Raw genomic sequence first — 27228 nt, forward strand, 5'->3', positions numbered from 1 at the left:
GGGGTCAGGGATGATGGGAGTAGTGATACATTGTGTGATAGGAGATTAGATTGTGAGCTCCGGGGGTCAGGGATGATGGGACTAGTGATACACTGTGTGATAGGAGACTAGATTGTGAGCTCTGGGGTCAGGGATGATGGGAGAAGTGATACATTGTGTGATAGGAGATTAGATTGTGAGCTCTGGGGTCATGGATGATGGGAGTAGTGATACACTGTGTGATAGGAGATTAGATTGTGAGCTCCTGGGGTCAGGGATGATGGGAGTAGTGATACATTGTGTGATAGGAGATTAGATTGTGAGCTCTGGGGTCATGGATGATGGGAATAGTGATACACTGTGTGATAGGAGATTAGATTGTGAGCTCTGGGGTCAGGGATGATGGGAGTAGTGATACATTGTGTGATAGGAGATTAGATTGTGAGCTCCGGGGTCAGGGATGATGGGAGTAGTGATACACTGTGTGATAGGAGATTATATTGTGAGCTCCGGGGTCAGGGATGATGGGAGTAGTGATACACTGTGTGATAGGAGATTATATTGTGAGCTCCGGGGTCAGGGATGATGGGAGTAGTGATACATTGTGTGATAGGAGATTAGATTGTGAGCTCTGAGGTCAGGGATGATGGGAGTAGTGATACATTGTGTGATAGGAGATTAGATTGTGAGCTCTGGGGTCAGGGATGATGGGAGTAGTGATACATTGTGTGATAGGAGATTAGATTGTGAGCTCTGGGGTCAGGGATGATGGGAGTAGTGATACACTGTGTGATAGGAGATTATATTGTGAGCTCCGGGGTCAGGGATGATGGGAGTAGTGATACACTGTGTGATAGGAGATTATATTGTGAGCTCCGGGGTCAGGGATGATGGGAGTAGTGATATATTGTGTGATAGGAGATTAGATTGTGAGCTCTGGCGTCAGGGATGATGGGAGTAGTGATACATTGTGTGATAGGAGATTAGATTGTGAGCTCCGGGGTCAGGGATGATGGGAGTAGTGATACATTGTGTGATAGGAGATTAGATTGTGAGCTCTGGGGTCAGGGATGATGGGAGTAGTGATACACTGTGTGATAGGAGATTAGATTGTGAGCTCCGGGGTCAGGGATGATGGGAGTAGTGATACATTGTGTGATAGGAGATTAGATTGTGAGTTCTGGGGTCAGGGATGATGGGAGTAGTGATACATTGTGTGATAGGAGATTAGATTGTGAGCTCCGGGGTCAGGGATGATGGGAGTAGTGATACATTGTGTGATAGGAGATTAGATTGTGAGCTCTGGGGTCAGGGATGATGGGAGTAGTGATACATTGTGTGATAGGAGATTAGATTGTGAGCTCTGGGGTCAGGGATGATGGGAGTAGTGATACACTGTGTGATAGGAGATTAGATTGTGAGCTCCGGGGTCAGGGATGATGGGAGCAGTGATACATTGTGTGATAGGAGATTAGATTGTGAGCTCTGGGGTCAGGGATGATGGGAGCAGTGATACATTGTGTGATAGGAGATTAGATTGTGAGCTCTGGGGTCAGGGATGATGGGAGTAGTGATACACTGTGTGATAGGAGATTAGATTGTGAGCTCTGGGGTCAGGGATGATGGGAGTAGTGATACACTGTGTGATAGGAGATTAGATTGTGAGCTCCGGGGTCAGGGATGATGGGAGCAGTGATACATTGTGTGATAGGAGATTAGATTGTGAGCTCTGGGGTCAGGGATGATGGGAGCAGTGATACACTGTGTGATAGGAGATTAGATTGTGAGCTCTGAGGTCAGGGATGATGGGAGTAGTGATACACTGTGTGATAGGAGATTAGATTGTGAGCTCTGGGGTCAGGGATGATGGGAGCAGTGATACATTGTGTGATAGGAGATTAGATTGTGAGCTCTGGGGTCAGGGATGATGGGAGTAGTGATACATTGTGTGATAGGAGATTAGATTGTGAGCTCCGGGGTCAGGGATGATGGGAGTAGTGATACATTGTGTGATAGGAGATTAGATTGTGAGCTCCGGGGTCAGGGATGATGGGAGTAGTGATACATTGTGTGATAGGAGATTAGATTGTGAGCTCTGGGGTCAGGGATGATGGGAGCAGTGATACATTGTGTGATAGGAGATTAGATTGTGAGCTCTGGGGTCAGGGATGATGGGAGTAGTGATACATTGTGTGATAGGAGATTAGATTGTGAGCTCTGGGGTCAGGGATGATGGGAGTAGTGATACATTGTGTGATAGGAGATTAGATTGTGAGCTCCGGGGTCAGGGATGATGGGAGTAGTGATACATTGTGTGATAGGAGATTAGATTGTGAGCTCTGGGGTCAGGGATGATGGGAGTAGTGATACACTGTGTGATAGGAGATTAGATTGTGAGCTCTGGGGTCAGGGATGATGGGAGTAGTGATACACTGTGTGATAGGAGATTAGATTGTGAGCTCTGGGGTCAGGGATGATGGGAGCAGTGATACATTGTGTGATAGGAGATTAGATTGTGAGCTCTGGGGTCAGGGATGATGGGAGCAGTGATACATTGTGTGATAGGAGATTAGATTGTGAGCTCTGGGGTCAGGGATGATGGGAGTAGTGATACACTGTGTGATAGGAGATTAGATTGTGAGCTCCGGGGTCAGGGATGATGGGAGCAGTGATACATTGTGTGATAGGAGATTAGATTGTGAGCTCTGGGGTCAGGGATGATGGGAGCAGTGATACATTGTGTGATAGGAGATTAGATTGTGAGCTCTGGGGTCAGGGATGATGGGAGTAGTGATACACTGTGTGATAGGAGATTAGATTGTGAGCTCTGGGGTCAGGGATGATGGGAGTGTTATGTCAGCTCTACAGACATATTGGTGTCTTTAGGAGGATGAGCGCGGGGGGGGGGGCAGGGTCTGTGATCCGTCTGTGGACCCCTCCTTCTCCTGTGCTCTCAGTGTTTCCTGGACTACTCGCATGTTCTCCTCATCATCCGCCCCGACCTGCTAATGAGCTGAGAGGAAATCACTAATCCTGACCTCAGTCATCGCAGGAGGAGCGGAGACACAGCCATGAGTGAGTACCCGGCAGCACTACTACATGACAGGGACACTGACCCCAGGAGCTGACAATCCAGCACACATCACATCATCTTCACCCTGCCGAGCTACAGCATAATCATATCATTCCTGGGAAATGTTCATTGATTTTACAGGATGAGGTGCTGCAACCAATGCTGCTCCACCTGTGACAGGCGCCCGACAATTCCATCAATAGGCACATAACATATCTGCCAGCGGAGTGATCTACCTTCTGCCTGAGGCTAGCTCTGTGTATAGCCTTAGCTGTCAGAGGTCCCAAGGAGAGAACTAAATGTCAAGGAGGATGGATACTGAAGAAGGATGAGTATGGAGGAGGATAAGTATGGAAGAAAATGAGTATGGAGGAGGATGAGTATGGAGAAGAATGAGGATGAGTATGGAGAAGATGAGTATGGAGGAGGATGAGTGTGGAGGAGGATGAGTATGGAGGAGGATGAGTATGGAGGAGGAGTGTGGAGGAGAATGAGTGTGGAGGAGGATAAGTATGGAGGAGGAAAAGTATGGATTCGAATGAGGATGAGTATGGAGAAGATGAGTATGGAGGAGGATGAGTTTTAAGGAGGATGAGTATAGAGGAGGATAAGTATGGAGAAGAATGAGGATGAGTATGGAGAACATGAGTATGTAGGAAAATGAGTATGGAGGAGGATGAGTGTGGAGGAGGATGAGTGTGGAGGAGGATAAGTATGAAGAAGAATGAGGATGAGTATGGAGAAGATGAGTATGGAGGAAAATGAGTATGGAGGAGGATGAGTATGGAGGAGGATAAGTATGAAGAAGAATGAGGATGAGTATGGAGAAGATAAGTATGGAGTAGATAAGTATGGAGGAGGATGAGTGTGGAGGAGGATGAGTGTGGAGGAGGATAAGTATGAAGAAGAATGAGGATGAGTATGGAGAAGATGAGTATGGAGGAAAATGAGTATGGAGGAGGATGAGTGTGGAGGAGGATAAGTATGAAGAAGAATGAGGATGAATATGGAGAAGATAAGTATGAGGAAGGAGGATAAGTATGAAGAAGAATGAGGATGAGTATGGAGAAGATGAGTATGGAGGAAAATGAGTATGGAGGAGGATGAGTGTGGAGGAGGATAAGTATGAAGAAGAATGAGGATGAATATGGAGAAGATAAGTATGAGGAAAATGAGTGTGGAGGAGGATGAGTGTGGAGGAGGATGAGTGTGGAGGAGGAAAAGTATGGATTCGAATGAGGATGAGTATGGAGAAGATGAGTATGGAGGAGGATGAGTTTTAAGGAGGATGAGTATAGAGGAGGATAAGTATGGAGAAGAATGAGGATGAGTATGGAGGAAGATGAGTATGAAGAGTGATTAGTATGAAATAAGGATGAGTATTGGAGAGGATGATTATGGAAGAAGGATGAGTATGAAGTAAGATGAGTATTGAAGAGGGATGAGCAAGGGCTAGGAATCAGTATAGAGGAGTATGAGAATGAAAGAAGGATGAGTATGTAGGAGGATGAGTATGAAAGAAGGACGAGTATGGAGGAAGGATGAGTATGGAGTAGGGATAAGTATAGATTAGGTTGGAGGAAGGATGGATATGGAGGAGGGATGAATATAGATAAGGATGAGTATGGAGGAAGGATGAGTTTGGAGGAAGGATGAGTATGGAGGAGGGATGGGTATGGAGGAGGGATGGGTATAGATGAGGATAAGAATGGAAGAAGGCTGGATATGGCAGGAGGGGATGAGTATGGAGGAAGGATGATAAGGAGGAGGGATGATTAGAAGGATGAGTATGAGAAGGATGAGTTAAGGATTGAGTATGGAGTAGGGATGGGTATGGAGGAGGGAATGTATAGAGTGGGTATAATGAGGTAAGGATGGAAGAAGGCTGGATATGGAGGAGAGATGAGTATGGAGGAAGGATGCATAAGGAGGAGGAATGAATATAGATAAGGATGAGTATGGAGGAAAGGATGAGTATGGAAGAGGGATGAGTATGAAGAGTGATGAGAATTACATCCTTATGGAGGAGGGATCTGATATGGAGGAGGGATGAGTATGGAGGAGGGATGAGTACAGATGAGGATGAGTTTGGAGGAGGGATGAGTAATGGAGGAGGGATGAGTATAGATGAGGATGAGTATGGAGAAGGAAGGAGTATAGTGGAGATGAGGATGAGTATGGAGGGATGGTGTATTGCCAAGTTTTCTAGCATAGTTCGTAATAGTTAATTGAAAAGATAAAATACAGAATCAAAGGAATAGTATGATATTATGATATTGCGTACACTTTTGTAGATTAAAGGTTACTAAGGTTAAATACTTATAAAGGTTACATACTTACTATTAGATAGAAGAAGAAAAAGATTTCCCTAGTAGCATATACATCATCTGTCCGGAAACTTCAGCTGGGGAAGCATTCAGCGATGGGCAGAGAATGCGTCCTAGGTTCTACACTGTAAAGAGCGTCCTCTTCACAGGTCCACAATGCTTCTGCCATAACTGAATTCTTCAACAGCTTTTATATTTAAAAAAAAGGCCTAATATTACGTAGGCATGAAAGTTCATAGGTTGTTGTCCAACATTCCAATCCTGTGACAGTGGCCAGCTATCACAGATAAGCAATGCCGGACAAGACCTGTTCACGGACCATTCTACTTCTGTCATAATGTTTACATATGATAAGAGTAAATCCTACACCAGGTTATAAATCAGAACAAGGTTTTCTTCCCAGACAGCATATTGTGTTAAGAAGCTATGTATCAGTGAGATACATTCACAGATAAAGTATACCTTAACACAGAATATATAATCAGAATATTGATTAAAGGTTGGATACATCATAATGGGTTTCAGATAGCCACTTATATTTTTGGTACTACAATAAGCTTCTCCATCTTAAAGGCCCCATCACACATAGCGACGCTATAGTGATCCCGACAACAATATGACCTGTCAGGGATCGTTGCTGCGTCGCTATGTGATCACTGGTGAGCTGTCAAACAGGCAGGCTCACCAGCGATCAGGGGAGCAGCGACATCGTGGAAAGAATCTTTCCACGATGTCCTGCTCCTGGTTACCAGCCTGCTGAAGCAGGAGCAGGCTGGTAACCATGATAAACAGTGCGTTACTAGGGGCACATGCGCACCTAGTAACCCGCTGTTTATCATGGTTACCACTCTGCTACGGTGAGCGGGAGGTTACCGCTCACCGTAGCAGAGTGGTAACCATGATAAACAGCGGGTTACTAGGTGCGCGTGTGCCCCTAGTAACGCGCTGTTTATCATGGTTACCAGCCTGATCGCTGGTCCCGCTGATCACACACAGCGATGTGTGCTGACCAGCGGGAGGGTAAAGACCAAAAAATGGTCCAGAACATTTTGCAGAGATCAGCGACCTCACAGCAGGGGCCTGATCGCTGCAAAGTGTCACACATAGCGACATCGCTGGTGATGTCGCTGTTGCGTCACCAAAACCGTGACTCAGCAGCGATCTCGCTAGCGATCTCGCTATGTGAGACGGGGGCTTAAGTCATATGCCTGTAGTCTTATTTACAATTTTGTGCAATCGTCTGTCTCTGGTTCTAGCAAACACAGTGTATACAAAAAGCTGATTCCCTTCAGTAATAAATATTAAACCTCAGACTGTTAGCAAACTTAAACTAAAACTATGTTTTAGTATGTCTGGACTAATGACCCCTAGTCTACTGAGGTAGGATACCTACAAATGCTGACATGTCTGGTTCCTATTTTATTTAAAAAATAGCCATTTTTCATGTTCATACTACAATCCACCCTTGATTATCTTGAAACCATATATTATTTATATCCAGCGCCATATCCCAAAAAAAATAACTTCAACAGATGCAATGTGTTGAGTCTTTATAGTGATCATATCTTCGGTAATAAAGTCTTCTCCAGTACAGTTTATACAAGTGTAATACGGGTTGTATGTATAATTCTGAAGCACATCTCCTTCTTCCACCTCCTCATCTTGGATAAATCCCCCTATCAATTTGGTCCACAGTTGTAAGGGGGTTGGTATAGCTACCATACAAGTTTCCAATTCATTTGTAGCCGTAGCAGTCTTTGCCATACAAAAATGTCTCATGTTTGTCAGTTGTGCCAAGTAACTCCATAAATTCTGCTTAATTTTCCATAAAGCCTCATTCTCCTCGTCCGGCGTTTCTCTTTCCCATCTGTATAACGATTGGGTAGTGACAGAGACCAAAAGGACCATGCCTGTAACACCGATCATCCACCATCTCCAATTTTGAATCTAAAATGGAAATCTATACATTAGTCTCTGAGATAAGACCTGTCTGCAGGAACATGTTCCCACTTCTCTTGTCCTGGCTTCATCACTAGTAACACATTGTCCGCCCCTTGGGCGATCACCTCTGCAGGTTCTGGAGGACCTTTATCTCCAGTTTGCTTCACCCAGATTTTTGCACCATCATTCAGAGAATGAGTGGAGCCAAAACCTCTGTCTCCTCCAGCTGTTATTATTGTAGGAGCTGTTCCCTTAATTATTTTCATTTTCTGGACAGACAGAATTAATAATTGAGCTATCCTGTCTCCATTTTGGATCAGCAAGTCCCTATCCCCACTATTCAACTGGAGCACCTTGATTTCCCCTTGATAATCCTGATCTATCACTCCTCCCATCACTTGAATTCCTCTCAGGGCCAAACCTGATCTTGGAGCTATAAAACCAAAATGCTCAGGGGGCATTTGTAATCCTATAGCAGTTCTGATTGCCTTTACCACCCCTATTTCTAATCTAATTTCCTCATGAGAGTGTAAATCTAGTCCTGCTGCCTGTGGGGTGGCCCTATAAGGTCCCCGAGCCCCTGGCTCTAGTTCCCAATAGAGGACTGTCTGTCCTGTGGTAGTAGCTTTTAAAGGCATGATCTGTAAATTGGGGGTAATCATCCTCATTAACGGTGTTTCCTGTTCTCCAACTGGTCTGTTATTGAGAATGTTAAGGGCTTCACTTAAATGTTTGCTCCACCCTTTGTAGGTTCCATTCCCCAATTTCTTCAACTGTTCTTTCAATAGCCCATTCATCCGCTCCACCAATCCTGCGGCTTGGGGATAATATGGGATATGAAAGATCCCATCAATATTATGTTCTGAGCAGAACTCTGCGACCTTCCTGCTATTGGAGTGACGACCATTGTCACTCTGAATTTGCAATGGAATACCGTAATATAATATTATGGTTTCCATGGTTTTAATCGTACTGTTAGCATTAGCCGTTTTACACGGACAAGCCATCATATACCCTGAGAATGTCTCCACGGCCGTGCATACATACACACACCCTCCATCTTATGGAAGGGGGCCGATGTAATCTACCTGCCAAATTTGTCCAGGTAGTTTACCTCGGGCTATTTGACCCCTAACAACATGGGGGACAGGCCATTGTTTTGAATGTTGGCATACTGGACATTTCATAATTGTTTCATTGATTACATCTAACCTGATGGGCACCCTCTGGTCTGTGCCCATTTAGTCAGTCCAAGCAGCTCCTCAGTGGTGTCAGTCCGAGCAGCTCCTCAGTGGTGTCAGTCCGAGCAGCTCCTCAGTGGTGTCAGTCCGAGCAGCTCCTCAGTGGTGTCAGGCCGAGCAGCTCCTCAGTGGTGTCAGGCCGAGCAGCTCCTCAGTGGTGTCAGGCCGAGCAGCTCCTCAGTGGTGTCAGTCCGAGCAGCTCCTCAGTGGTGTCGGTCCGAGCAGCTCCTCAGTGGTGTCGGTCCGAGCAGCTCCTCAGTGGTGTCAGTCCGAGCAGCTCCTCAGTGGTGTCGGTCCGAGCAGCTCTTCAGTGGTGTCGGTCCGAGCAGCTCCTCAGTGGTGTCGGTCTGTGCAGCTCCTCAGTGGTGTCAGTCCGAGCAGCTCCTCAGTGGTGTCAGTCCGAGCAGCTCCTCAGTGGTGTAAGCCCAAGCAGCTCCTCAGTGGTGTTGGCCCGAGCAGCTCCTCAGTGGTGTCGGCCCGAGCAGCTCCTCAGTGGTGTCGGCCCAAGCAGCTCCTCAGTGGTGTCGGCCCGAGCAGCTCCTCAGTGGTGTCGGCCCGAGCAGCTCCTCAGTGGTGTCGGCCCGAGCAGCTCCTCAGTGGTGTCGGTCCGAGCAGCTCCTCAGTGGTGTCGGTCCAAGCAGCTCCTCAGTGGTGTCGGTCCGAGCAGCTCCTCAGTGGTGTTGGTCCGAGCAGCTCCTCAGTGGTGTCGGTCCGAGCAGCTCCTCAGTGGTGTCGGTCCGTGCAGCTCCTCAGTGGTGTCGGTCCGGGCAGCTCCTCAGTGGTGTCAGTTCGAGCAGCTCCTCAGTGGTGTCAGTCTTTACTGGATTCAGTGACTGATATTTTGGACTGTTCGTCTGCTACCAAGTTGAAGAGTCTTTCCAGGGGATCTGAAGCACAATTAGCATCAACATGAAACACAGTCACTTTAATTATTTGTACAATTGCCCAGATATCTTGCCACAACTCTTTTCCCCATACTTCTTTGCTATGTACACTTGTAGTCTGATAGCCCATTGCGTTCCACACACGGTTGTTACCTTGGTAACTAGCTGACCCTTCTGTAAACCAGGCATGTTTCCTCTGCTCAGGAATCAATTGTTCAAAGGGTATCTCCTGCTCCTGAAGTCCCACAGAGACTTTGCTTACCTTCTCGTCCAATGTGGAGATTCCACTAACTCCTGGTTTTGCTCTGTCCTGAATTGCCTCTATTTGCTTTCCTCCTAGTCCTGTATCATAGAATCATAGAATCATAGAATGGTTGAGTTGGAAGGGACCTCCTGGGTCATCTGGTCCAACCCCCTGCTCAAAGCAGGATTCACTAGATCATCTCAGACAGATGTCTGTCCAGCCTCTGTTTGAAGACGTCCATTGAAGGGGAACTCACCACCTCTCGTGGCCGCCTGTTCCACTCATTAATCACCCTAACTGTCAAAAAGTTTTTTCTAATATCTAATCTGTGTCTCCTCCCATTTAGTTTCATCCCATTGCTTCTAGTCTTTCCTTGTGCAAATGAGAATAAAGATGATCCTTCTACAATGTGACAGCCCTTGACATATTTGTAGACAGCTATTAAGTCTCCTCTCAGTCTTCTTTTTTGCAAGCTAAACATTCCCAAATCCTGCAACCGTTCCTCATAGGACATGGTTTGCAGACCAGTGACCATTCTGGTCGCTCTTCTCTGAACTTGCTCCAGTTTGTCTATGTCTTTTTTAAAATGTGGCGCCCAAAACTGTACACAGTATTCCAGATGAGGTCTGACCAAAGAGGAGTAAAGACCGATAATGACTTCACGTGATCTAGACTGTATGCTTCTGTTAATACATCCCAGAATTGTATTTGCCTTTTTTGCTGCTGCATCACACTGTTGACTCATGTTTAGTCTATGATCTATTAGTATACCTAAGTCTTTTTCACATGTACTGTTGCTTAGCTCTATTCCTCCCATACTGTATATGCTTTTTTCATTTTTATTGCCCAGATGTAGTACTTTGCATTTTTCCCTGTTAAAAACCATTCTGTTGGTTGCTGTCCACTGCTCCAGTTTATTTAGGTCTTTTTGAATCCTCTCTCTCTCTTCTCTAGTATTAGCTATCCCTCCTAGCTTTGTGTCATCAGCAAATTTAATCAGTTTACCCTCAATTCCTTCATCTAAATCATTGATAAAGATGTTGAACAATACAGGTCCCAGGACGGAGCCCTGTGGTACCCCACTTGAGACATTCATCCAGCTGGATGTGAAGCCATTTACAACCACCCTTTGAGTCCGATCACTAAGCCAGTTATGAATCCACCTAACAGTTGCCTGGTCCATTGCATACTTGGTCATTTTTTCAATAAGGATGGTGTGAGATACTTTGTCAAATGCTTTGCTGAAGTCAAGATATACTATATCTACAGCATTTCCCTGATCCACCCAGTCAGTGATTCTGTCATAGAAGGAAATTAAGTTAGTCTGACATGACTTGTTAGTTACAAACCCATGCTGACTCTGGTTAATCACTTCATTCTTATCCATGTACTTACATACATGTTGTTTAATAATTTGTTCAAAGATCTTTCCTGGTATAGAAGTCAGACTCACCGGCCTATAGTTCCCTGCGTCCACCTTCTTCCCCTTTTTGAAGATAGGAACAACATTTGCTCTTCTCCAGTCTTCTGGGACTTCTCCTGTTCTCCAAGAATTTTCAAAGATTATGGAGAGTGGTTCTAAAATTTCTTCTACGATCTCCTTCAGTACTCTGGGGTGTAATTCATCTGGACCTGGAGACTTGAACTCATTTATGTTAGCTAAATGTTCCCTCACAATCTTTCTGTTTACAGATAACTTGGATTCCTCTATTCCTTTAAAAGGACAGTGAAGATCAGTTGATGTTACATTTTCTTTCTGAGAGAAAACAGATGCAAAATAGGAATTAAAAAGTTCGGCCTTCTCAACATCCTCTCTTACCATTTCTCCATTTTCATCCTGTAAAAATCCTATAGCATCTTTGACTTTTCTTTTACTTTTGACATACCCCCAAAATCCTTTTTTATTGCTTTTGACATCTCTTGCAAGCCTTAATTCATTGTCAGCTTTAGCTAACCTGATGCGTGCCCTGCAGGATCTGCAGACTGCATTATAATCTTCTTTAGATATGCCTCCCTCTTTCCATTTAATAAACATTTCTTTCTTTCTTTTTAGCATGTGTTTAAGTTCTGTGTTCATCCATCCTGGTTTCCTTAAATGCTTCCCATTCTTCCTACTTTTCGGGATTGTTAACGATTGTGCTTTGAGAATCTCATTTTTAAAAATTTCCCATCCTTCCTGGACATTTTTGTCCTTAAGGACATCCAGCCATTGGATCCCTCCTATTCTCTTTCTGAGTCTCTTAAAATCTGCCTTTCTAAAATCTAACCTTGAAGTTTGAGTCTTCACATGTCTTCCTCCTCTAGTTATCCAAAATTCTATAATAGCATGATCGCTGCCTCCTAGGGTCCCAGCCACCTTTACCTCCTCAACCATTTCCTCCCTGTTTATAAGGATTAGATCCAAAGTAGCAGATCCCCTTGTTTTCTCCCCTACCTTTTGGAAGATAAAGTTGTCAGCAAGAGAGGATAAGAATTTGCTTGACCTGTTAGTTTTACTTGAGAGAGATTCCCAACAAATGTCTGGATAGTTGAAATCTCCCATGACCACTACGTCATATTTTTTGGAGAACTTGGTCATTTGATACATAAAGAGTTCATCCATATCTTCAGCTTGCCCAGGTGGCCTGTAGTAAATGCCTACAATGGTGTCCTTTCCGTTGTTCTCTCCTTGTATTCTTACCCAGACAGTTCCCACAGAACTCCCAGTCTCTGAAGCTTCAATCTCTGTGCAGATATACGCTTTTCTAACATACAATGCGACACCTCCTCCTCGTTTATCAAGTCTGTTTCTTGCAGATAAGTTGTATCCTTTTAGCCTTTTATTCCAATCATGTGTATCGTCCCACCAAGTTTCAGCGATTCCAATGACATCATATTCCTTTTCCTGCATTAGTAGTTCCAATTCTCCTTGTTTGTTGCCCATGCTTTGTGCATTTGTATAAAAACATTTTAGTTTGTGATTGGCTTCTCTTCCTCCCATATTTTTATTATTTAGATTTTTTTGTCTTTGTTCTTCCTTTCCACTTCCAGTAGCAGAGATCTCAATAGTATTTGTCAGCTGTATGGCTTTTTCTGGCCTTTTGCTTCCCTTCCCACATTGTTCTAGTATAAAGCTCTCCTGATGAGTGTAGCAAGGCGACTTCCAAATACATGTTTTCCAGTCTTCGTAAGGTGCACCCCATCTCTAGCAAGTAGTCCATCGTATAGGTAATTCATTCCGTGATCCAGAAATCCAAATCCTTGTTGACGGCACCATCGACGTAGCCAGTTGTTCACCTGTAGAATCTTATTCCACCTCATTGTTCCATGGCCATCCACTGGGAGGATGGATGAGAAGACCACCTGCGCTCCCAATTCTTTCACTTTCTTGCCTAAGTCTTCAAAGTCACTGCAGATGGTTTCCAGGTCCTTTCTTGCGGTGTCATTTGTCCCCACATGTATTAGCAGGAATAGGTAGTGATCTGTAGGTCTGAAGAGTCTTGATATCCTGTCAGACACATCTTTAATTTTTGCTCCTGGAAGACAGCACATTTCTCTTGAGGTTATGTCTGGTCTGCAGATAGCGGCCTCTGTTCCTCTTAACAGGGAATCCCCCATGACCACCACTCTCCGTTTTTTCTTCACAACATTCTTCTTTCTCCATCCAGGAGGATTCTGAGGGCTTACAAGGTTATTCATTGCTGGCAAAGTCTTATTTTGCTGTATTTCTTCATGGTTCTCCTGCGTGAGAGCCTGGTACTGGTTCCTGAGCAGTATGGGTGCTGACTGCCTCTCGATCCTCCGGCTTCTGTGGGTCACAGGCTTCCATTCCTCTGTTTCGTCAGGTGCAGTTCGAATTTCTTCTCTTTCTGAATCATGAAGAGATAATTCTGCTCTGTCTAAGAACTCTTCACCTTCCTTAATGATTTTCAATGTAGTTAACCTCTCTTCTAGATTTCGCAACTTTTCCTCCAACAGGGACACAAGCTGCATTTCTGGCATGTGAAGTTTGGCTTTTCCACTGGCAAGTCTGTGAACATGTAGCAGGATATGCAGCTCACCAAATGGCTCCTGGACTCTTCCATGTTCTTATTGTTAATGTTCTGAAAACAGTGAAAAAAGCTTAAAAAAAAAGCTTCAAAATGCGCGCGCCGGTAGGCGCGCGGTTTACCGATGTCATCTTTTCAGCTCCAACAGCCAAAATCCAGTGTTCTTTGAGCTCGCGGAGACTCTTCACTTACCTCAAAATGCAGTAGGAATATGCAAATTATCTCCTCAGGACTCCTCCCCTGGTTTAGTTATAGTAGTTATAACCTTGTTATAACCTGTAGTTATAACCTTGCGCTCACTGAATCGTTTTGGAGTTCCCTTAATCAAAATGGCTTCCTCCCCTGTATCAACATTTGTGGGGCGTGGCCAGCATGTGAATCACTTTTATCTGTCTCCCTCCATCGATCCTCCATTTCAGATGAAGATATCATATTAGGAGAAAATGATGCCCCCTTCTGTTGGGCTTTGAATTCCTGTATCAAGGATTTAACTTCAGCATAAAGATCCTCAAACCCCGATGCTGTGGGCTTTGCTGTTGACGAGGAGGGAGTGGGCTCTCTATGTCCCCGTGTCCTGCCCGGCCCCATGCTGTGGGCTTTGCTGGTGATGAGGAGGGAGTGGGCCCTCTCTCTCTCTGTGTCCTGCCTGGCCCCTGCTGTGGGCTTTGCTGGTGACGAGGAGGGAGTGGGCCCTCTATGTCCGCTTGTCCTGCCCCACCACCACTGTGGACTTTGCTGGTGACGAGGAGGGAGTGGGCCTTCTATGTCCCCGTGTCCTACCCCACCACCGCTGTGGGCTTTGCTGGCGATGAGGAGGGAGTGGGCCCTCTCTCTCCTCGTGTCCTGCCCCACCACCACTGTGGACTTTGCTGGTGACGACGAGGGAGTGGGCCTTCTATGTCCCGTGTCCTGCCCGGCTCCTGCTGTCGGCTTTGCTGGTGACGAGGAGGGAGTGGGCCCTCTCTCTCCCCTTGTCCTGCCCCACCACCGCTGTGGACTTTGCTGGTGACGAGGAGGGAGTGGGCCTTCTATGTCCCCGTGTCCTGCCCGGCCCCTGCTGTGGGCTTTGCTGGTGATGAGGAGGGAGTGGGCCCTCTATGTCCCCGTGTCCTGCCCCACCACCGCTGTGGGCTTTGCTGGTGACGAGGAGGGAGTGGGCCCTCTATGTCACCGTGTCCTGCCCCACCACCACTGTGGGCTTTGCTGGTGACGAGGAGGAAGTGGGCCCTCTCTCTCTCCGTGTCCTGCCCGGCCCCTGCTGTGGGCTTTGATGGTGACGAGGAGGGAGTGGGCCCTCTCTCTCCCCATGCCCTGCCCCACCACCACTATGGAGTTTGCTGGTGATGAGGCGGGAGAGGGCCTCCAACACATTGCGACCACTCTTTGGCCAAAATATGGTAAGGAGCCTGCTCCCATCCTGGCATTTCTACAGAAACACTTACAACCTCTTTTTTCTTAAAGAGAGGCATGTTGTACGCAATATCATATTATCACACAGAGTCCCTTCTACTTTCCAATAAAAAGAACTTCTGAGCCTTCTGCGTATCCTGCCGACTACGCCAAATTATGTATTGCCAAGTTTTTAGCAATAAGGTTCGGATACGGCTTTAAAGAAGGCAACCACTTGTAATATAACGCAATTTTATTTCTAATAGTTAATTTGAAAGATAAAATACAGAATCAAAGGAATAGTATGATATTATGATATTGCGTACACTTTTGTAGATTAAAGGTTACTAAGGTTAAATACTTATAAAGGTTACATACTTACTATTAGATAGAAGAAGAAAAAGATTTCCCTAGTAGCATGTGCATCATCTGTCCAGAAACTTCAGCTGGTGAAGCGCTCAGCGATGGGCAGAGAATGCGTACTAGGTCCTACACTGTAAAGAGCGTCCTCTTCACAGGTCCACAATGCTTCTGCCATAACTGAATTCTTCAACAGCTTTTATATTTAAAAAAAAAAGGCCTACCCAACCTAATATTATGTAAGCATGAATGTTCATAGGTTGTTGTCCAGTATTCCAATCCTGTGACAGTGGCCAGCTATCACAGATAAGCAATGCCGGACAAGACCTGTTCATGGACCATTCTACTTCTGTCATAATGGTTACATATGATAGGAGTAAATCCTACACCGGGTTATAAATCAGAACAAGGTTTTCTTCCCAGACAGCATATTGTGTTACGAAGCTATGTATCAGTGAGATACATTCACAGATAAAGTATACCTTAACACAGAATATATAATCAGAATATTAATTAAAGATTGGATACATCATAATGGGTTTCAGATAGCCACTTATATTTTTGGTACTGCAATAAGCTTTTCCATCTTAAGCCATATGCCTGTAGTCTTATTTACAATTTTGTGCAATCGTCTGTCTCTGGTTCTAGCAAACACAGTGTATACAAAGTCTAATTCCCTTCAGTAATAAAGATTAAACCTCAGACTGTTAGCAAACTTAACCTAATGCTATGTTTTAGTATGTCTGGACTAATGACCCCTAGTCTACTGAGGTAGGATACCTACAAATGCTGACATGTCTGGTTCCTATTTTATTTAAGAAAATAGCCATTTTTCATGTTCATACTACAGATGGGTATGGAGAAGGGATAAGTATGGAGGAGGGATGAGTATAGATGAGGATGAGTACCGACGAGGGACGAGTATGGAGGAGGGATGAGTATAGATGAGGATGAGGATGGAGGAAGGATGAGTATGGAGGAGGGATGAGTATGGAAGAGTGATGAGTATAGAGGAAGATGAGTATGGAAGAGGGATGAGTATGGAGTAGGGATGAGTATAGATGAGGATGAGTATGGAGGAGGGATGAGTATGGAGAGGAAGTCTAGTTTGATGGGTACTGGTGAATGCTACACACAGTTGTCACCTGGATGGAGGAGCCTCTACGCTGTTCTGAATTCGCTCACATTTGCATTTATTTCAGTTTTAGTTGTAGGACATTCAAGTTGCAGTGAATAAAGCTAATAACAAGGTCTACATCACACAAATGCTTCTGCCTCTACTGATGGGGGTGAATAGTAATTGGATTGAAATATCAGATTTCCCTTCATGACGTGATTTGTGGCTGGTCTCTAGTTTATTTACACTCTAGTACATAGTCCGTTTCTGTCAGGTGATGATATCGTTCCTCCAGTCACTCACATACCTTTATTGACCCACATCTACCATTTTCCTGATTCTGACTTTTGTGAGGCTGCTGTGGTTGGTGTATCGGTCAGCATGGGTTTGAATGAACTGTCCCGGGGGCCTGGTTTGGGTAAGCTACTTTGGGTTCCCTGGTTCGAATGAGCTGTTCAGGGGCCCTGACTTGGGTGGGCTGTTACAGGAAACCTGGTTTGGAAGAGATGTATCAGGAGCTTGATTTGGATGAGCTGTTCCAGGCATCCTGGTTTCGATGAACTGTTCTGGGGGTCCAGGTTCACGTGGACCATCTACATATAGCAGGGCTTTATGGTGATGGAGCTTGAACAGCTACTATGTAGGTGATCCTGTAATGAGAGTCCTCTTCAGGACTGCTAGGTGTAGGAGGAATCTGCCCAGCTCCACCTGACAGGTACTATTGAAGGGGCTCCAATAGACCTGGAGAAAGTGCTTACAGAATTCCAGGTGGAACATTTCTGTTGGGCTGGAATTCCACCTTGACCAATCTGGGTATGAGATTGTGTAAGAATCCCAGATTTTACTGCCATACAGGAGGATTGAGGTGATGATGGAATCAAAGATTTGTAGTCAGACCCTCATGGGCTACTTCAGGTGGTAGATTTTCCTCCAGATGGAATAGAACATCTGTGTTCAACCCACAACCTAGGATGGCTAATAATTAGTGTTGAGCGATACCTTCCGATATCGGGAAATATCGGATCGGATTGGATCGGACCGATACCGAAAAAGTATCGGATATCGCCGATTCCGATACCGGAAACCAATGCAAGTCAATGGGACATAAATATCGGAATTAAAATAAACCCTTTCTTTCCTTGTAGGTTATTTCTACATGAAGGAAAACAACTAAGAATAATGTAGAATGTATTGGGGGAGGTGGGGGAGACAATAAAGGCATAGAGGTTTAGCCCAGTCAAATGGAATAGCAGGAATTAATATTTTTTTATTATGTTCTGAGTTACGGAAATATTAACTATGTTAAGTATTTTTATATTTTGTCAGATATTTATGTTTCACTACTTCCATGCTCTTCACCTTCTTTTTTACTTCTCCCACACTTTCTCCTTCATCATCCTCAGCATCTTTTTCATCCACTTCTTCTTCACCTTCTTCTTCTTCACCTTCTTCGTATTATTCTTTTTTTTACATTCTTCATATTCTACTTCTTCATCTTCTTCATATTCTTCTTCTTCATCATATTCTTATTTGTGACAGGCATTCCTGTAGTTGTTATCTATAAAAGGTTGGACATTACACCTTTCGTTCTGCCCGTCACAAAAGATTTACAACAGGATTTGTCCGCGTTCAGTTTGGCCTGCAGCAGCAGGTCTTTTCCAGGGGCACCACGAGGAGGAACGGACTCACCCCCATACACTGCTTAGTCATCTTCTGCTTATAATTTAGATATTATCTTTTGCTCTGATTTTTAGTCTTATGCTTAATGTTCTTCCGCTTTTTGTTCTGCAGCTTCTTGTATTTCTGCTTCTTGGTTTTCTGTCTCTTGTTTTTCTGTATCTTGGTGCTTGTCTTCTCTTCTTTGTCTTCTTGGTCAACTTCTTCAGGGTCATCTTCTTGGTCTTCTTCGGGGTGGTCTTCAGGGTCGTCGTCTTCGGGGGTCCTCGTCTTCGGGGTCCTCGTCTTCTTCGGGTTGGTCTTCTGGGTCCTCGTCTTCGGGGTCCTCGTCTTCTTCGGGGTGGTCTTCAGGGTCCTCGTCTTCTTCGGGGTGGTCTTCAGGGTCCTCGTCTTCTTCGGGGTGGTCTTCAGGGTCCTCGTCTTCAGGGTCATTGTCTTCGGGGTCCTCGTCTTCTTAGGGTTGGTCTTCAGGGTCCTCGTCTTCAGGGTCCTCGTCAGGGAGATCCAGAGTGATTACCAAGAACCATTTCAAAAAGCTTGAACTTGGAAATGTAGCAGAAGGTACAAGAAAGCTGAGGAACTACCGAGGACCAGCTGACGGTACTGGAACCCGGATGGATAGCAGAAGGTACAAGAGCCAATGGAACTACCGAGGACCAGCTGATGTTACTGGAACTCGGTTACTAAGCAGGAGGTACCTGTGCCAGAAAGCACTACCAAGGACCAGCAGACGTTGGTGGAACTTGGATACCGAGAAGGAGGCACCTAATCCAAAGGCACTGCCGAGAACCAGCTGACGGTACTGGAACCCGGATGGGTAGCAGAAGGTACAAGAGCCAATGGAACTACCGAGGACCAGCTGATGTTACTGGAACCCGGATGGGTAGCAGAAGGTACAAGAGCCAATGGAACTACCGAGGACCAGCTGATGTTACTGGAACTCGGTTACTAAGCAGGAGGTACCTGTGCCAGAAAGCACTACCAAGGACCAGCAGACGTTGGTGGAACTTGGATACCGAGAAGGAGGCACCTAATCCAAAGGCACTGCCGAGAACCAGCTGACGGTACTGGAACCCGGATGGGTAGCAGAAGGTACCCATGTAAAAAAAAAGTTCAAGGCCGCGAGCCGGCCGCAGTTACCAAAACCCACAGTCCTACAGAGGGTGCTTGTCCTATTGGCACTATGGAACCAGCCTTCATTGCCAGATCCCGCAGCCCACATAGGAGTCACCTAAACTGCAGGCACCATAGAGTCGGCTAACCCGACCGCAACACGACAGGACAACGCATTGGAGGCAAAGTGACGTTGACACTACCCGGAAACAGCTGGCGTGCTGGAACCAGGCTGGGCAGGAGGGAGTACCCGTGCCAAAGACACTGCCGAGAACCAGCTGACGGTACTGGAACCCGGATGGGTAGCAGAAGATACAAGAGCAAATGGAACTACCGAGGACCAGCTGACGGTACTGGAACCCGGATGGGTAGCAGAAGGTACAAGAGCCAATGGAACTACCGAGGACCAGCTGATGTTACTGGAACTCGGTTACTAAGCAGGAGGTACCTGTGCCAGAAAGCACTACCAAGGACCAGCAGACGTTGGTGGAACTTGGATACCGAGAAGGAGGCACCTAATCCAAAGGCACTGCCGAGAACCAGCTGACGGTACTGGAACCCGGATGGGTAGCAGAAGGTACCCATGTAAAAAAAAAGTTCAAGGCCGCGAGCCGGCCGCAGTTACCAAAACCCACAGTCCTACAGAGGGTGCTTGTCCTATTGGCACTATGGAACCAGCCTTCATTGCCAGATCCCGCAGCCCACATAGGAGTCACCTAAACTGCAGGCACCATAGAGTCGGCTAACCCGACCGCAACACGACAGGACAACGCATTGGAGGCAAAGTGACGTTGACACTACCCGGAAACAGCTGGCGTGCTGGAACCAGGCTGGGCAGGAGGGAGTACCCGTGCCAAAGACACTGCCGAGAACCAGCTGACGGTACTGGAACCCGGATGGGTAGCAGAAGATACAAGAGCAAATGGAACTACCGAGGACCAGCTGACGGTACTGGAACCCGGATGGGTAGCAGAAGGTACAAGAGCCAATGGAACTACCGAGGACCAGCTGATGTTACTGGAACTCGGTTACTAAGCAGGAGGTACCTGTGCCAGAAAGCACTACCAAGGACCAGCAGACGTTGGTGGAACTTGGATACCGAGAAGGAGGCACCTAATCCAAAGGCACTGCCGAGAACCAGCTGACGGTACTGGAACCCGGATGGGTAGCAGAAGGTACCCATGTAAAAAAAAAGTTCAAGGCCGCGAGCCGGCCGCAGTTACCAAAACCCACAGTCCTACAGAGGGTGCTTGTCCTATTGGCACTATGGAACCAGCCTTCATTGCCAGATCCCGCAGCCCACATAGGAGTCACCTAAACTGCAGGCACCATAGAGTCGGCTAACCCGACCGCAACACGACAGGACAACGCATTGGCGGCAAAGTGACGTTGACACTACCCGGAAACAGCTGGCGTGCTGGAACCAGGCTGGGCAGGAGGGAGTACCCGTGCCAAAGACACTGCCGAGAACCAGCTGACGGTACTGGAACCCGGATGGGTAGCAGAAGATACAAGAGCAAATGGAACTACCGAGGACCAGCTGACGGTACTGGAACCCAGATGGGTAGCAGAAGGTACAAGAGCCAATGGAACTACCGAGGACCATCTGATGTTACTGGAACTCGGTTACTAAGCAGGAGGTACCTGTGCCAGAAAGCACTACCAAGGACCAGCAGACGTTGGTGGAACTTGGATACCGAGAAGGAGGCACCTAATCCAAAGGCACTGCCGAGAACCAGCTGACGGTACTGGAACCCGGATGGGTAGCAGAAGATACAAGAGCAAATGGAACTACCGAGGACCAGCTGACGGTACTGGAACCCGGATGGGTAGCAGAAGGTACAAGAGCCAATGGAACTACCGAGGACCAGCTGATGTTACTGGAACTCGGTTACTAAGCAGGAGGTACCTGTGCCAGAAAGCACTACCAAGGACCAGCAGACGTTGGTGGAACTTGGATACCGAGAAGGAGGCACCTAATCCAAAGGCACTGCCGAGAACCAGCTGACGGTACTGGAACCCGGATGGGTAGCAGAAGATACAAGAGCAAATGGAACTACCGAGGACCAGCTGACGGTACTGGAACCCGGTTGGGTAGCAGAAGATACAAGAGCAAATGGAACTACCGAGGACCAGCTGACGGTACTGGAACCCGGATGGGTAGCAGAAGGTACAAGAGCCAATGGAACTGCCGAGAACCAGCTGGCGGTGCTGGAGCCCAGGGTAAATACTAAAAACAGAAGAGCCAGAGGTGTATTTGGAGGAGGTTTTAAATCCGTACTACAGTGGATGTGGACAAAGCAGGAGAATTTGCCGGACACACAGCTGGGGATCAGCTGACGTTACTGAATCCCAATAACACTGGAGCAAGCGTTGACTGTGCAGACGGCACTTCTGAGCAGCAACTAGCGGTATTGGAGCCCAGGGTAAATACTAAAAACGGAGGAGCCAGAGGTGTAATTGGAGCAAGTTTTAAATAAGTAGCACAGTGAATATGGACAGAGCAGGAGAAATTGCCGTGAACACAGCAGGGGAACAGCTGACGTTACCGAACCCCAATAACACCGCAGCAAGTGTTGACTGTGCAGACGGCACTTCCGAGCGCCAACTGGCGGTGCTGGAGCCCAGGGATAAGAATGAAAACAGAGGAGCCAGAGGTGTAATTGGAGCAACTTTAAAATCTGTAGTAGTGAGAATGTGGACAGAGCAGGAGAAATTGCCATCCGCACAGCAGGGGAACAGCTGACGTTACTGAACCCCAATAACACGGCAGCAAGTGTTGACTGTGCAGACGGCACTTCCGAGCGCCAACTGGCGGTGCTGGAGCCCAGGGATAAGAATGAAAACAGAGGAGCCAGAGGTGTAATTCGAGCAACTTTAAAATGTGTAGTACAGTGGATTTGGACAAAGCAGGAGAAATTGCCGTCCGCACAGCAGGAGAACAGCTGACGTTACTGAACCCCAATAACACGGCAGCAAGTGTTGACTGTGCAGACGGCACTTCCGTGCGCCAACTGGCGGTGTTGGAGCTCAGGGATAATACTGAAAACAGAGGAGCCAGAGGTGTAATTGGAGCAACTTTAAAATCTGTAGTAGTGAGAATGTGGACAGAGCAGGAGCAATTGCCGTCCGCACAGCAGGGGAACAGCTGACGTTACTGAACCCCAATAACATGGTAGCAAGTGTTGACTGTGCAGACAGCACTTCCGAGCGCCAACTGGCGGTGCTGGAGCCCAGGGATAAGAATGAAAACAGAGGAGCCAGAGGAGTAATTGGAGCAACTTTAAAATGTGTAGTACAGTGGATGTGGACAAATCAGGAGAAATTGCCGTCCGCACAGCAGGAGAACAGCTGACGTTACTGAACCCCAATAACACGGCAGCAAGTGTTGACTGTGCAGACGGCACTTCCGAGCGCCAACTGGCGGTGCTGGAGCCCAGGGATAAGAATGAAAACAGAGGAGCCAGAGGTGTAATTGGAGCAACTTTAAAATGTGTAGTACAGTGGATGTGGACAAATCAGGAGAAAATGCCGTCCGCACAGCAGGAGAACAGCTGACGTTACTGAACCCCAATAACACGGCAGCAAGTGTTGACTGTGCAGACGGCACTTCCGAGCGCCAACTGGCGGTGCTGGAGCCCAGGGATAAGAATGAAAACAGAGGAGCCAGAGGTGTAATTGGAGCAACTTTAAAATCTGTAGTAGTGAGAATGTGGACAGAGCAGGAGAAATTGCCGTCCGCACAGCAGGGGAACAGCTGACGTTACTGAACCCCAATAACATGGTAGCAAGTGTTGACTGTGCAGACAGCACTTCCGAGCGCCAACTGGCGGTGCTGGAGCCCAGGGATAAGAATGAAAACAGAGGAGCCAGAGGTGTAATTGGAGCAACTTTAAAATCTGTAGTAGTGAGAATGTGGACAGAGCAGGAGAAATTGCCGTCCGCACAGCAGGGGAACAGCTGACGTTACTGAACCCCAATAACACGGCAGCAAGTGTTGACTGTGCAGACGGCACTTCCGAGCGCCAACTGGCGGTGCTGGAGCCCAGGGATAAGAATGAAAACAGAGGAGCCAGAGGTGTAATTCGAGCAACTTTAAAATGTGTAGTACAGTGGATTTGGACAAAGCAGGAGAAATTGCCGTCCGCACAGCAGGAGAACAGCTGACGTTACTGAACCCCAATAACACGGCAGCAAGTGTTGACTGTGCAGACGGCACTTCCGTGCGCCAACTGGCGGTGTTGGAGCTCAGGGATAATACTGAAAACAGAGGAGCCAGAGGTGTAATTGGAGCAACTTTAAAATCTGTAGTAGTGAGAATGTGGACAGAGCAGGAGAAATTGCCGTCCGCACAGCAGGGGAACAGCTGACGTTACTGAACCCCAATAACATGGTAGCAAGTGTTGACTGTGCAGACAGCACTTCCGAGCGCCAACTGGCGGTGCTGGAGCCCAGGGATAAGAATGAAAACAGAGGAGCCAGAGGAGTAATTGGAGCAACTTTAAAATGTGTAGTACAGTGGATGTGGACAAATCAGGAGAAATTGCCGTCCGCACAGCAGGAGAACAGCTGACGTTACTGAACCCCAATAACACGGCAGCAAGTGTTGACTGTGCAGACGGCACTTCCGAGCGCCAACTGGCGGTGTTGGAGCTCAGGGATTACAGTTCAGGTGGTAGAAACATGAACAGAACAGGAGACCTGGATACTGTTGCCAACCAATTATTTATTCTGGAAGAGGACTGGAAAATTCATGAGAGATCCAGGCCTTGTTCATTTTGAGAAAAGTAAGCCGGTCAACGTTATCGGAGGATAGTCGCATGCGACGGTCTGTTAGTACACCACCTGCGGCACTAAAGACGCGTTCCGATAATACACTAGCAGCAGGGCAAGCTAGCACCTCCAGTGCATACTGACTAAGCTCTGGCCATGTATCCAGCTTACAGACCCAAAACTTGAAGGGAGAAGAGCCGTCTGGGAGTACACTAAGAGGGCAAGACATGTAGTCTGTCACCATCTGACGGAAACGTTGCCTCCTGCTGACTGGAGCTGTCTGTGATGGTGTAGACATTTGTGGCGGCGGGGACACAAAACTTTGCCACATTTCGGCCATACTGGTCTTGCCTTGTGCTGAGGCGCTGCTTCTGCTCCCTCTTTGTGCAGAGCTTCCTCCACTGCCTCGACGCACTGAGCTGCTTTGTAAAGCACTAGCAGCACTGCTCTCGGTTGGAATGGAGAACATGATGGAATGCACCAGTGCGTCTTGGTACTCCCGCATTTTACGCTCCCGGTTCAATGGTGTTATGAGGCTTTGTAAGTTGTCCCGGTAGCGAGGATCTAGGAGGGTGGACACCCAATAATCAGCCGTGTTGAGAATGTGGGCGATGCGGCGGTCGTTTCTGAGGCACTGCAGCATGAAATCAACCATGTGCTGCAGACTGCCAACTGGCCAAGAAACGCTGTCCCCTGCTTGAGGCGTGATCTCTGCCTGCTCTGCATCACCCCACCCTCGCTCTAGATACTGACTACTAGAGCATTGTGTACCTCCCTCCTCTGGACAGATGTCTTCCTCATCCATTGACTCCTCCTCATCCTCCTCACAAAGTGTCCCCTGCCTAGGCCTTTGTGAGGAACCACATTGCGCAGACTGTAGAGAAGCAGATGGCATTTGTGACTCCTCATCCTCCACCTCTTCCAAAACCTCGTCCCTTAGTGCTTGCAGTGTTTTTTCAAGCAGGCAGATAAGGGGGATAGTCATGCTGACTAGTGCATCATCTGCACTCGCCATCCGCGTGGAATAATCGAAGGCACGCAAAACGTGGCAAATGTCCTTCATAGAGGCCCACTCAGTGGTGGTGAAGTGTGAACGGCGCGCACTGCGACTTGTTTGCGCCTGCTGCAGCTGGTACTCCATTACTGCTGCCTGCTGCTCACACAACCTCTCCAACATATGTAACGTTGAATTCCACCTGGTGGGTAGGTCACATATGATGCGATGTTCCGGAAGACATAATCGGCGCTGCAGAGCTGCAATGCGTGATCTTGCATTGCTGGAACGCCGCAAGTGAGCGCACTCTATGCGGACCTTGTGAAGCAGTGCATCAAGATCCGGATAGTCCCTCAAAAAACTCTGCACGACCAAGTTGAGCACATGTGCCAGACATGGGATGTGAGTGAGGTTGCCTAGGCCCAGAGCTGCCACCAGATTTCGGCCATTGTCACACACTACCATGCCTGGCTGGAGATTCGCTGGCACAAACCACACGTCACTCTGCTGCTTGATGGCATTCCAGAGCTCCTGCGCTGTGTGGCTTCGATTCCCCAAAGAAATTAATTTTAATACGGCCTGTTGACGTTTGGCCACGGCTGTGCTCATATCGGTCATCATAACAGGTAACCGTTCACGGGTCGATGTGGAGGTAGACCGTGACGGCTCCTGCAGCGCTGATTCAGAGGAACTGGAGTATGAGGAGGAGTCAATGTGTACAGACTGGATTCCTGCAATCCTTGGAGTTGGCAGAACACGTACAGCGCCACTCTCAAGATCTGTACCCGGCTCCACAACATTTACCCAATGGGCAGTGAGGGAAAGGTATCGTCCCTGTCCATGCTTACTGGTCCACGCATCAGTGGTCAGGTGGAACTTGCTACTGACGGCGTTTTGTAGCGCATGTTTAATTTTTCCCTCCACATGATGTTGCAGGGCAGGGACGGCTTGCCTGCTGAAATAAAAGCGGCTGGGCACGTTGTATTGTGGGACTGCCAATGCCATAAAGTTACGGAATGTGTCAGTCTCCACCAGCCTGAATGATAGCATTTCAAGGGCCAGTAGTTTAGCAATGCCAGCATTCAGAGCCTGTGCTCGGGGGTGGTTTGCCGAGTATGGGCGCCTTTTCTCCCATGCCTGTGCTAACGATGGCTGTAGACTGGCCTGGGAGTGTGAGGATGACTGGGAAAGTGGTGCTGTGGGTGGAATTACACTGTGTCTCTGTACAACAGTGCCAGAGATTCTTCCATGGCGATCCTGTGAGGAAGCCGAACCAGCTGTGTGTGAGCTGGAGGAAGAGGCTACAACACGAGCTGAAGAGGTGGTAGGTGGCGCTGTAGGTTGGCCTAGGTCTTCAGTGTGTTTGTGTAACTCCACCACGTGCTTGGTCCGCACATGTTTCCACATATTTGTGGTATTGAGGTTGCTGACACTTTTCCCTCTTTTCACCTTCTGATTACACAGCTTGCATTTGACAAAGCAAATGTCATCTGCAACTGTGTCAAAAAAGGACCAGGCACTGCAAGTCTTGGGAGCGCCCGCTTTGGATTTTGGAAGAGCCATGCTCCTAATGGGTGCCGAAGTGGAGGCTACAGGCAACCAAGTCTGCCCCCTCCCTCTCCCTCCTTTTTGGGCCGTTCGGGGAATCTCTTCCTCAGAGCTGCTCCCACCACCTTCCTGTCCCTCACGCCATGATGGGTCAAGGACCTCATCATCTACACCACCCTCTTCAAACAACTGCTTCTCCTGGGTAGTCTCGACAGCACAGTACGCACCAGAAAGTGGCACCTGAGTCTCATCATCAGATGCGTACTGAGGTGTGCTGCTGACCATAGGCACTGGCCCACCCGCCTCTTCAGATTCAGAGAGACAAAACGGTTGCGCATCACTGCATACTACCTCTTCTTCAAATTCTCGAATTCTGCTTGGCTGGCCCCCTCTTTCCAAGCCAAGAGATTCAGAGAACAGAAGTAGAGATGGCTCCTGTCCAGGGCTCTCTGACTGCCTGGGCAATTTGGCAGGTGGTGAAGAGACAGATGGGTGCTCTTCAGTGCTCAGGACCTGAGAGGATCTGGAACTAATTGAAGT

The 27228-nt window shown here is 47.4% G+C and overlaps 1 protein-coding gene across 1 annotated transcript in view; it reads left to right on the top strand.

Annotated features, from left to right (window-relative positions):
* Positions 1–2934: 2934 nt before the first annotated feature.
* Positions 2935–27228, top strand: part of LOC141249128 (olfactory receptor 56A4-like) — a 45543-nt gene continuing 21249 nt past the window's right edge. Inside the window, exon 1 of the mRNA XM_073669540.1 lies at positions 2935–3054. Within this exon, the coding sequence (XP_073525641.1) occupies positions 3051–3054 (4 nt within the window). The 5' untranslated portion in view covers positions 2935–3050. The remainder of the gene's footprint in view (positions 3055–27228) is intronic.

Source organism: Phyllobates terribilis, unplaced genomic scaffold (genome assembly GCF_046119375.1).
Source record: "Phyllobates terribilis strain yellow unplaced genomic scaffold, ASM4611937v1 Scaffold_2__4_contigs__length_985480577, whole genome shotgun sequence".
Classification (NCBI taxonomy): Eukaryota; Metazoa; Chordata; class Amphibia; order Anura; family Dendrobatidae; genus Phyllobates; species Phyllobates terribilis.